This window comes from Mercenaria mercenaria, unplaced genomic scaffold (assembly GCF_021730395.1).
Source record: "Mercenaria mercenaria strain notata unplaced genomic scaffold, MADL_Memer_1 contig_710, whole genome shotgun sequence".
Lineage (NCBI taxonomy): Eukaryota > Metazoa > Mollusca > Bivalvia > Venerida > Veneridae > Mercenaria > Mercenaria mercenaria.
Genome location: NW_026463605.1, coordinates 15,475 through 28,621, shown reverse-complemented (window position 1 = coordinate 28,621; position 13,147 = coordinate 15,475). Strand labels below are relative to the sequence as shown.

Here is a 13,147-nt window from a genome sequence, read left to right as displayed (position 1 = left end):
GGAACAATGAAAAACCCTGTAACGGAATTTGAAGAACTTAAGTTCCTTAACTGAGTTTGTTTTAGGAGAAGTTCTGGAAGATATTCCGGAGAATGAAGACTGAACAATTATACATGTAGGTGAGCATCTTGAATGTGATTCTGACTTTGATGGGTAGCCAGTGAAGATCATAGAGCGCTTGTTTGGAACCGTCATATTTTCTTCGATTTAGTACAAGTTATGCACACGTGTTCTGAATTCGTTGCATTTTGTTTACCTCGCTTTGAGCAACACCATAAAAAATGGCACATCATGGGACAAACTATATACTTTCCAGAATAGGTTATTTCAAATTACAACAAGGATGTAACCGGTAATGCAAATTCCAAAATCTCTATTTAGTACGAGCTAAAAATCCACAGACCTGACAGCACCAGAGTAAAACATAAGATAAGAATAACATACTATAGATGTGTCTAAGACATCATTATAAAAACAATCTTTTAGTATAGCAGTTGCATGGTGTAGAATCGACTTTATAAGCCTTAACTTGAAGAACAAGTAGGAGCAGATTCTTTAGAAGAATAAAATGCAACTTAAATACTTTAAAACGTTCCTGCGTTTAGAGGCGGTGTCCGAAAATCTATTGGTTTGGTTTGGTCTTCTTTTCCATTATTTTTTACACATCCTTACATAAACTGATTAAGGACTGTTGAAGACTTCCTTGTTATAGAGATTGTTCCTATTTGATGGTTGTAGATACACCTCTCATATTACTGATAGTCTGCGAAAACTGGACATACACGTTGGAGGCATATATCGAGCACAAGTTAACCTTGTTTTGTGAGAATTTTTCTTTGAATTGAATATAAAGGCAGTACACTTTAGCTAATAAAATTATCCTTACTTTGTTTTAAGATCGCGTAAATAGGACTTACAATATTGGCGAACAAATTCGAGCTATCGTCATGCTGCATGACGGTTACGGTAAACGTAAATATTCTGGTGGCGATCAGTTGAGAGCGACGATAGGAAACAAAGAACTTCAAGTATCAGCCCCTTGTATAGTGATTGACAATAGAGATGGAACACAAACGGTAGTGTGTGAAGCATTGTGGAGTGGTACTTCAACAATAAGTGTAACTCTAGCGTATCCTAGAGAGACCATTACAGCACATTATCGGATTAAAACACAAGTAGGTGTGCAGTTCTGACTATATGATTGAACAGTTGAGGCCATTGTACGTACGTACTTGTGTCGAGAGGAATTCATGGTAATTATATTTAAATGAGCAAACGTTACGCTGAACGCCTTTAATTTTTGTTTAACGATGTATTATTCATTTAATTTGCCCATAATTAACCGGAGTAACCTCCCTGTCACAAATTGACATACGGGCCTTATTTTATCTGTAGTGTAAATGCAGGTATTGCATCATCTTTTTTGGATTTTTGAGTTATTGAGGTAAATGTCAGATTTCACGCATAAAATACCTCTCATGTTTTTCTGTATTTCATAACTTAAATTTCCATGTAAATTTCATTAAATTCTGTTCAGTAATAAGAAAGTTGATATTTTATAAACTTCAGTAATTCGTGTTTTTATCCCCAAAACCACTATAATGGGCCTCAAATTGTCAATTTCAATTCGCGCCAAAGTAGTTAGATTTCCCGGCTATATCGTGAATCCCGTGAAAATGACAATAGTCATAGCTCACGGCTTAGCCGTGAATCCCATGAAATTTAGTATTTGGCGGGACATTACCCTTTAAATAGACTGGACTAGATATGCCTTGCGCACACCACCTTCCGACATTATAGACGAATCTATGTCTGAATTATTTTCTTGCTAGAAATTTATGCTCGATCGAGGTAAGAAATTTATTTGTTAGATTTTTGTATGATTTTTGCATTACGATTTTTATTTGGTAAATTTTTGTTCATTCTACAGAATTCTGTAACATTTACTTTTCGGCACATGATTTTGGCTAGTCAGGATAATTTATTAAATTTTTCAGACTTTTGTAAATTATTTAGAAAGAGGAGTCTAAACGTTTCGTTTATATAAGATGTTAGATTTATACTGAAATTTGTATCGTGATAATTGTAAAGCACTGTTTCAAAAACTTATGTCAAACATTTTGTTAATTATGGAACGCCATTACTGCATTGTATTGTTATGTTTAAATCTATATGGCAAGTCTAGTACCATGTATGTAATATATTATTGTAATTTGTAATTGTGTGCCAGTCTATAGCACATCTAATTAATGTCCGTTGTAGTGTATGGCATTAGATATTATATGGATGCCAACTATCATATAACGTTTGATTTATATTGAATTTTGTTAATTTGTAGTTGTAAATAATAGCTGCAGTTTATCATGTCCGTATCTATAATGTTTCATCATATACTTTTCATATCATTTCATACTTTAACTTTAGTCTTTTAAGTAAGTAATTTTTGTAATAATGGAAGTAATTAGTGACGTATTTTAATAACGTGACGTATGAACTTAGTAGCACATATATTTTGTATAAGTAGCACGTATTATTTATGGGAGCCTACGGAGGTATGGTGTACCCAAAGGAGCAGTTTTATGCCCTGACTTATTTGTTTTGCTATGGTGCTTACCATATGTTATATATTTTAGCTTCTTCCGCCAGACGATTTTACCTGGTGATGTCATAACCCGGAAGTACAATGCCCGAGGTTCACTTGTCTTCACTCGCCTGGATGTGATTTTCCCAGCGCAGAGCTTTCGTCCCATGGTTGTGCCGTAAACCGCAAAGACGCTGATTTTTGTTATCCTCTGAAGTCAGCTCAGGGATGCAGTCACCTACCACCATAGGGAGCCAATACGGAATCAACGTATTCACGGTTTAAAGGGACTGGATTAGAAGATATGTTGTCATATATTGTTTGTGCTACTTAAAGTTCACAATTGAATTAAAGAACTGTGTCACGTCAGATTAGAATGGAACTATAAGAACTTTTGTATCTAGAGATACTGAACTTTTTTTTTTTCTTTCTTATAATCAGTTTTTTTTTTCATATCATCTATTCATTGTTAATAATCTTTTGTAAATAAATTTGTAAATATTGTAAAGGGTGTTGATTTGTTCTGATGGTTACTGTCGCCGGTACGGCCTTTCCTGTCACACTCCCTAGTGGTGTTTTCGACGCTGAACATTCCAAGGTTGTGCCAAACTGCGTTCCTGTTTATTGCTTTGCACAATGAACTTCCACACCTAATCACTGTAACGCTAGTTGTCTTGAAAGCAAGTGTCCAGTCTTCCCATCGCTATTTTGTTCAAGTTGTTTCAATCTTTGATAGAGACCTTTTGAAATTTGGGATTGATATTGTTTCATTGATCAATTTTCACTTTGATCTATGTTTCCGATTAATCTCTTGTAGATTTTCTGTTTGCAAAATTTCGGCCAGATGAACATAATTTGAGGCAAATTATCAGCAAAAAAGTAAACCGTTTATGATGGGCACCATGACTCTGTGATGAAACATTTCCTGTTGTATGTAATTATGATATGAATATTATATTCTGGGAAGATAAATGAAACGTAAACAGATATATTCAACTACATTTTTTTATTAAAATATTATATAGATTTATTCTGAGATTGCCTTCAAAAAGTGTATATTAAACTGTAAATTGTACCATCCCCAATTATTGTGGAATGGCAAACCAAGAGCATAAAGATTCTTGAAGAACGTTCATAGCAGTTCTATGAAAGGAACTGTTGTCACCATAGCTATTATCAGAATATTTGAAAGCAAAACATTTGCATATATTTGCAAATATTTATATCTCTGTTTTATAATTTCGCATTATAAGTTATTATATGAAAGAAAGAATTTATGCAAACTAAATAACCACAACAGTATACCAGACCAATAACGACAAAGCGCCTAATAGTACTAACGAGCGCACATATGCAACAGCAAGTCCACTAAGCCAACACAATAGTTTCGATTCTGTTTTATATACACACCCGTTACCTAGATCTCGAGGATACACTGAATAGTTTAAAAAGTTTGCATTAAGAGATATAATTAAATTCAGAGCAGTTGACTTTCCCATGCGTGAGATCCGCTAGAATACCTGTTCGCATTATAAATTATTATATGTTAGAGATAATTTATACGACCTCGATGCCGCTTTATATACACAACCGAATTGTACTACACATTTGTACTGGTTTAGCATTTGCAAATAAGCCAAGAAAGGTTCTCATTGTTTCAAACCTCTTACAATAGTGTTTCCGACAAGTCGTGCAATAAGCATTTTTATTGACCGGTTGTCGGGTTACCATTTGTTCAGCTAAACCGTCTTTAGTTCAACACCAAGTCTAAGTGTGCTAATCACAAAACTTAGAGAACATAAATGTGAAAATAGTTTTGACTTCTGCCCAAGAAGCTATTTAATAAAAGTAGACTATTATATGGTTAACTTACATAAATCATTCAATTCTTAATTAGTCAAATAATGTGAACTATGAAAGCAATGTTTTCGTAACATATATAAGATAGAGACCTATACCAGATTGTAGAAGTGAGTTATCGTAATTTCCTATGTATCTTTTTCCAGGGACGCGACTGAAAAAAAGATATGGCGTCATAAATATGGTGGCTAAAGAGATAATAAAAATGGCAGAAAATGTATATATATATATAAATGCTGAATAATTACAGGTGACATTGTCCTTGAAAACAATGTTATAATTGTAAAAATGACATATTTAGTGAAGTTAATGTTTATTTCAGTAGGTAAACACGTTTTTGAAAAAGCAGATGGAATTTATTATACTTAAAATAAATAAAACAAAATAAAATAAAACGGTCCATATATGTCAGAAACTGACTAAATAACGATATTAAGTGAACATATTTCTGTTTAATGGCGCAATATATTCGATGAAATTTAGAAATTGTCTAATTATCTATCTTTTCCATAGTAAAATAACATTATTGTATATATGAGCCATGCCATGAGCAAATCAACATAGTGGGTTTGCGACCAGAATGGATCCAGACCAGCCTGCGCATTCGCGCAGACTGGTCAGGATCCATGCTGTTCGCTTTTAAAGCCTACTGCAATTAGAGAAACCGTTAGCGAACTGCATGGATCCTGACCAGACTGTGCGGATGCAAACCCACTATGTTGGTTTTCTCATGGCACGGCTCATATCTATATATCCTTGTAATCTGTATTAGTGTGTCAGATTAAGTTAATGCTCCCACCACTGCGGTCAGAACGCAAAATCAAAACAATATGTTAGATGGTGCAGCCTTGATAATGCTGTTTCTAATTTATGTTTTAGTCCAGCAAACTAGGTGGTCTATGATGTTTAACAGTGTATTAACGTTTAAAAAAAGGAACTTTAAAGTACTAAAACAAATACACTGAGTCCTTCCAATAAGCAGAATTTGGTCACTTAACTCATCCCGGATGTTTTTTTTTTTTCAAAATTAGCCTAGATGATCATCAAGATTATTTTTGATTCCTTAATTTGCATATACAATCACATTAAGCTCGATTCATAAATAACTTTACTTCTTATACATGTACACAACTAATCTATTTAATGATATAAGTTCATGTCGAACTTTTTTTACCTCACGTAAAAAGTTATTTCGAAGCAGAATAGGCAAACCCTGTCGAAAACATTCGCTAAAACATTCGTGTGTTTATGTATGTGTGTGTGTGCGTGCGTGTGTGAGTGTGTGTGTGTGTGTGTGTGTGTGTGTGTTACACGCCGTTTTTTAGTCATGTAACGCTGGACAGTTAACCTAACCAGTGATCCTGGATTCTGTACCAGTACAAACCTCTTCGCCGCAAGTAACTGCCAACTTCCCTACATGAATCAGAGGTGGGGGACTAATAATTTAAGATAGTCAGTATAAAATCTTACATAATCCTAGAAAAAATATAATCTAATAATTACAATGTTTGCTGCTCAGTCGTTTCATAAATACATACGTTAAATAAATACATTTTCCCGTACTTTTATATATTCGGCAATACATCTTATTAATCAGTGCTATGGCCGTATGCGACAGACGTGTCTCTTTGCTCTTGAATCTTACCATAAAAACTCTGTTATTTGTGTTGAGATTGTGCTGAAAATTAGATATAATGAATATTAATATATTTTGTTCGTGTGTCTGCTTCTATGTTGCTGTGGCTTCAGTGATTTGGTGGTTTGCATCTAGTGAAATGTTTGATAATTTGTTTCATGAACTTACACCAGAAATTACTTGATGTTCGCCTGTAACAAATACCTACACTAGAGATCAGTTATTGGATATTGGATCTACGGCAATGAACAATAGCGGATTAGGAAAAGTAGACCCTGCGCCATATAGGATTATAAACTTACATAATTTATCCTGTAAGAAGAAAACGTATAGAAGTAAACGAGGTGGTAGAATTAAAGTAATTCCTAAACAAAATGGTGTGAATTTTAAAGAAAACTGATATACCCTAAGAAATGCAATCAGTACAAAAATATACGCGAACATGTATTCTACATTACCATGTACTGTAGATCTGTTGTAAACAAAGATGATTGCGTAAGCCAATACCTCAGGGATGAGAGAATATATTTCGCTCTTTTGACTGAAACGTGGTACTCAGACGAGAAACAGCATCAGTTTGAAACGTCTGATTTGAACCATAATGGATATAAAATTAAGCGTAACTAATAGGAAAAATCTAAAATGTGACGTAGTTGCGATCACTTGTAGAAACACGATCAATATGCAGAGGATAACTCACGTTACTGTTCGAGGCTTTAACTATTGTATTTGGAAACTCGTTTTCAACAATTTGACCATACACGTAGTGGATGTGTATTGACCCCCAGCCTTATCGACTTGTAACCAGTTCGTTGGTGAATGTTTTGATTTCATCGAAAATATTTTACCACATTATGACAATTTACTTATAATGGGTGATTTAAACTTGCATACAAACGATAACAACAGTTTTGTCACAAACTGCAAGGACTCTCTAGTAGCAATGGCCTGGAACAACAAGTTAATTTCAGTACTCATAAAGGATCTAGTCATAATTGAGTCACTTAATAGTGTTCATGTAGAGAAATGTGAGCCTAGAACATTTTTATCTGATCACTGTGTTGTTAAGGTTCTCGTAGATGTTACTAGTAAGAGAGTGTCATTTAGAAGCTTCAAAGATTTGAACGAATCAGAATTTTCCAGCAACCTAAGTGTAACAAACGTTGATTCAAAGAATATTAACAAGCTTGAGAAAGGGTTTGAATCGGAATTAGATGATGTTCTGAATAAGCACGCTCCCCTAAAAGAAGAAATATATGATTCAGAGAGCACCCAAACCTCTGTTCAATAAACATTGCAACTTTAAAGCAACAAGTTAGAAAGTCCGGGCGTACTCGGAGGCGTTTTGTTAAAACAGATCAGTTTGAGTCGTATAAACAAATAAGAAACGTGTGCAATTTTGAAATCAAACGTCAAAAGGGAAACACACTCAGTGAAAAGATAGAGCACGCTAAAGGTGATTCCAAGACCCGTATGGATTGGTATCTGAATTAACTGGTATCAAATCTGAAAATCCACTGCCACAAGGAGGGTATTATAATTCATTGGCCGAAAAATTTGCTGACTTTTTAATGGCAAAAGTCTATAAAAATACGTCAGTCCCTCAGTGAAGACCAAAACTTGGAATCTTTAGTAAAGGATATACAAAATATAAACAAATTTATTGAATTGACTCAAGATGAAGTAAAAATGATCACCAATGAATTGATTACTACGTCTTCAAAGTTAGATGTTTTGTCAACATGTTCTCTGAAATCACATGACGAACTCCTGCCTGCATTACCCCACCCGGGCTAGTTTACCGAGACTGGCAGGGATCCCCGTTAAGCGGTCGAAAAAAGAAACAATAAAACTGCAAAGGTGACCACACTCACCCTCGCTACGTGGAACGTACAAACCCTCCGATACAACCCCAATGCAAACAGGCCTTCAAGACGAACAGCACTGGTAGCAATGGAGTTGAGTCGCTACAATGTTGACATAGCAGCACTCTCAGAGACGCGCTTTGCTGAGAAAGGTACGAGTGGCTATACCTTGTTTTGGAATGGACGTAGTTCAAATGTGAGACGCGAAGCAGATATTGGATTTGCCATCAAGACCAAACTGATATGCAATCTAATCAGCCTACAAAAGGGCCTGAACGACCGCCTCATAACAATGCGACTGCCAGTACGGAAGAAGAAGCACGCTACAATCATAAGCGGCTATGCCCCTACAATGACCACCCCAGAAGAAGTTAATGACAAAATCTACCTCGAGTTAAACGACTTGACTACTGCAGTACCCAAGGGAGACAAGCTATTCTTGTTGGACAATTTCAACGCTAGAGTTGAATACCAAACATTGGAAGGAGGCATTGGTAGAAATGGCATAGGCAAGAACAACAGCAATGGGCTACTACTCTTACGTACCTGCATTTCACATGACCCGATCATTACCAACACACTGTTTCGACAAGCCAGTTGCATCAAGGCGACCTGAATGCATCAAAGATCCAAACATTGGCACCTTATCGACTATGTCATAACCATGAAAGCGGACAGAAAAAGATGCAAACATTACCAGGGCTATGTGTGGTGCAGAGTGCTGGGCCGACCACAGACTTGTTGTCTCAAAGCTGAAATTGCATCTTACAGCAAAGCGCCGACCCCAATGGAGGAAGACTCTCAAGCGTATGAACGTCTCGCAATTGAAGAAGGAGGATAAAGCTACCCAACTTGACAATGAACTCGGCAGTAAACTCTCGGAGCTAAGATTTAGCCACACAAATGTTGAAGATAACTTGGCCTTGCTTCGTGACACCATAAATCTTCTTCTTTGGGAGTCCTAGGCCCGACAGTAAAAGCACCAAGATTGGTTTGATGAAAATGATGAGATATTTTCAGCTCTCCTGAAGGAAAAACACCAACTGCATCCTGCCTATCAACAAGACCCAAGCTCCATTTCAAAGAAAGACGCCTTTACAAATAGACGTCAGAAGGTCCAAGCAAGACTACGGCATATGCAAGATGAGTGGCTCAGTGACAAATCATTGGAGATTCAGAAATATGCAGAAACACAACTACAAACGCTTTTACGAGGCACTAAAAGCAGTCTACGGGCTCCTCAGGCACTTCACCGCTGCACAAGTGCAGATGGTTCAACACTCATAACTGACCGGGCAAAGATTTTAGATTGGCAGACTACTTCAACGCAGTTCTCAATAGACCCTCCTCGATTAATGATGAGGCCATATCTGCTTACCACAGGTCGAAACAAACAGCGCCATTGACTGCACACCAACTATACACGAAGTTCAAAAAGCTATCAAGTAGCTGAAAGCACCAGGCTCTGATGCCGTACCAGCTGAAATATATAAAGCTGGAAGACCTCCACTGACAGAGAACCTACTTGAGCTGTTCACGTCATGCTGGAACCAAGACAAACTACCACAATAGTTCAAAGATGCATCCATAGTGCACATTTACAAGAAGAAATAGAACAGGCAGAACTGTGATAACCACAGGGGAATATCACTACTCAGCATCACAGGGATGATTCTTGCCAGAGTTCTGCTCAACCGCCTCATTGTCCATCTTGAAGACGACTTAATGCTAGAGAGCCAGTGCAGTTTTCGCGTCAACCGTGGAAAAGTCGACATGGTTTTTGCAGCACGTCAACTGTAAAAGAAATGCCAGGAGCAATACCAAGACTTGTATACGACTTTTGTAGACCTGACTAAGGCTTCCGACACTGTAATCCGTGAAGGACTTTGGAAGATCATCGTGAAGTGTGGGTGCCCAGATCGCTTTATAACCATTGTGCGCCAGTTTCATGATGGCATAATGGCCCGAGTACTTGACGACGGAGAGGCATCATCTGTTTTCCAGTCAGCAACGGCGTCAAAGAGGGCTGTGTCTTAGCCCAAACACTATTCAGCATGATGTTCACTGCCATGCATGAAGATGCATTCATCAACGATGACCAAAGAGTAGGCATCAGGTACCGGACTAACGGAAAGCTATTCAATCTACGACGCTTGAAAGCTGTAACAAAAGTCAAGAACTGTCATCCGGGATATACTCTTTGCTGATGAGAGCGCGCTGAATGCAAGCTCTGAGCCGAAAATGCAGCAAAACTTTGATCAATTTTCTGCAGCTTGCGACAACTTCGGGCTGACAATCAGCATCAAAAGACAGAAGTATTTCACCAACCAGTGCCTGGAAAGCCTCATAGTGAACCAACATTGAAAGTTCAAGATGCCAAGTTAAATGATGTAGAAAAGTTCACATATTTGGAAAGAACTCTCTCCAGAAAAGTCAACATTGCTGATGAAGTAAATTGCAGGATTGCAAAGACTAGTGCAGTGTTTGGCAGACCCCGTGCCACACACTGGGAACGCAGAGGCATCCGACTACAAACAAAGATAAGTGTCTATAGGGCAGTTGTACTAACAACACTCCTGTATGCTTGCGAGACATGGACTGTCTACGCAAAGAAGCTCAATCACTTTTATATGACCTGTCTACGCCAGCTGCTCAAGATTAAGTGGCAATACATAATACCGATGTCCTTGCTCGAGCCAAACTAACGCCTATTCACGTCATTCTACAACGCTCGCAAGTTAGATAGACATGCCACATATGTAGAATGCCGGATGAAAGGATCCCGAAGCAGTTGCTATATTGAGAGCTACTTAACGGAGCAAGATCGACAGGAGCCCATCAAAAGCGATTCAAAGACACCTTGAAGGCCTCACTGTAGGCTCTTGGCATGTGTACAGACTTCTGGGAGAGCCTTGCGTAAAATCGGTCTGCTAGGCGAAAACACATTACTAAAGGAACTTAAATCTCAGAAACGTTACTCATGAAAGAATGTAGGAGGAAGCGTGCTATTCCCAAAGAGAGAGTAGTGAGCTCGTCTATAGATGAATCCGAACGTACAGACCACAGATGTGAGACGTGCTGGAGGTACCTTCGTGCCCGGATTGGCCTCATCAGTCATCACCGGACACATAGAATCCAGTCAACCACCTAGAAGAAGTCAATCTGCGATGGACGAAAAAGACGAACTCCTCTCTAGTATCACTAATTTGGTGAATCTCCCATTACAACAAGGTGTTTCCCTGTGAAATACAAACGATCAGTTGTTAGACCTTTGCTAAAAAAGGCAGGTCTTGAACTACAGCTTTCCAATCATCGACCTCTGATTAATTTATCATTTCTATCTAACGGAAAAAAATTGGAAACACCACACGTCGCTCAACACAACAAAAACGAAAATTTGGCAGGCTCGGTTTGAGTGAGCCTGTTCATGGACGGTAGTGGAAATGCATGCTGCCGTCCACGCCCTCTAGCCCGGGTTTGAGCAGAGCTTAACATTTACACATGTTAAAAGTACAAAAAAGAATTTAGAGACACCCGCGGATGTGTTCATACGGCGGTGCACATAGAACCTTCAATGCTACACTAGTGTGCAATTCAATATTCCATGAAAAGTGGCGTACGATCCCCAGTTAAAATAATGTGTTTGCGCTAAACGAGAAAACAATAGGCAGAACTAAATAAAATGGAATTTAGAACGGGATCTGAGGTTAAGGAGCCTGCATATCACAGGAACTGCCTAAAGACAAAATTAGAAAGCCGACACCATATCAAAGAGGTGATTATAAAGTACCCAAAGCTATGAAAGCGGGAGTATTGGAACCACCCAGTACGAAATGTTCATGCTGAAAAACCAAACAGTACCAATAGCACAATATAATAGTCGTGCTGAACGATCTGAGAAGATCGAATTATAAAACTTATTGAGAAAGCTGTTCTTTACACATTAAACAAACATGTAAATCAAAACAATATTTTGCCTACGAACCAGTCTGCATATAGAAACTACCACTCCTGTGAATCTGCGCTGCTTCGGTTGATCATTGATCATCTAAGTGTTATGGAGAAAAAGAAAGTCACGGCCCTTATTGCGATTGACTTAAATGCGGAATTTGACACCGTCGACCATGGCATTCTTGCAGTCCTAAAAGCACAATACGGCGTCTTTGATATAACCCTTCAATGGTAGACTCCTATTTATGGCCTGGTACTTGTAGGATTGATATGAAAAATGTATATTTATCAGACCGCCATCTTCAATGCAGTTGCATTGGTCCGTAGCATTATCACACCTATGCTGGTACGCTTTATGATATCATTCGAAAATCCACATTAGTCTGTAGACGCTTTTGTAGATGATCATATTGCAAATAAAAGCTTTCGTCCTACGTCTGTTTCCGTAGAGTGAGTGAGTGAGTTGGGTTTTACGGCGAATCGACACAAAATGGTCATATCTCGCCGAGAAGAAGTCATATTGCAAACGCCAACCGTAAAGCATAAACATTGATGTAAAAATGTAAAGCATACCTAAAATCATCCATGTAAAAATGTAAAGAACACTATGAATAATGTAAAACATATCTAAAAACATCCATGTAAAAACGTAAAGCATATCTAAAATCAGCTATGTAAAAATGTATATGAGTGTGTGCTAAAATATCAGCTGCAAACATACTAATATTGCAAGATGTAAATAAAAATATGAAATGTTAGATTTTTTGATATATTCCTATCTGCTTTAGAAACAATAAAATATTTCCAACTGAAACGTTTTCAAATAACTCTTTCAAAGATTGAACGTCATAAAATGTACTATGTTGTGTAGCAATGTCCACACAGTCGATTAGAATATGTTTAATAGTTAGCGGTGTTTGACATGGTACACATTCGGGTTGATCTTCTTTATTCAAAAGATAAGAATGAGTCAAACGGGTATGACCTATTCGACAGCGAGAAAGAACAACTTCCTCCCTGCGAACAGATCTGTTCCCTTGGTGCCATTCCACTAGAGTAGGTTTGATATCATGAAGTTTATTGAATGAAGCATTGTTTCATGACGATTGCCATTTAGATAAAATGTATTTGTTTATATTGGGCCTAAAATCGGTATGTGGTAATTTCGAATTAGATTGTGATAATAAAAGGGATTTCTTTGCTGCAATATCAGCATTCTCGTTTCCATGAATATCAACATGACTGGGAATCCAA

General features: G+C 37.6%; 1 protein-coding gene across 1 annotated transcript in view; it reads left to right on the top strand.

Moving 5' to 3' along the window:
* The window catches only part of LOC128554748 (NXPE family member 4-like), a 32,450-nt gene that overhangs the window by 5,299 nt on the left and 14,004 nt on the right, over positions 1-13,147 (top strand). Inside the window, exon 2 of the mRNA XM_053536063.1 lies at positions 898-1,175. Within this exon, the coding sequence (XP_053392038.1) occupies positions 948-1,175 (228 nt within the window). The 5' untranslated portion in view covers positions 898-947. The remainder of the gene's footprint in view (positions 1-897; positions 1,176-13,147) is intronic.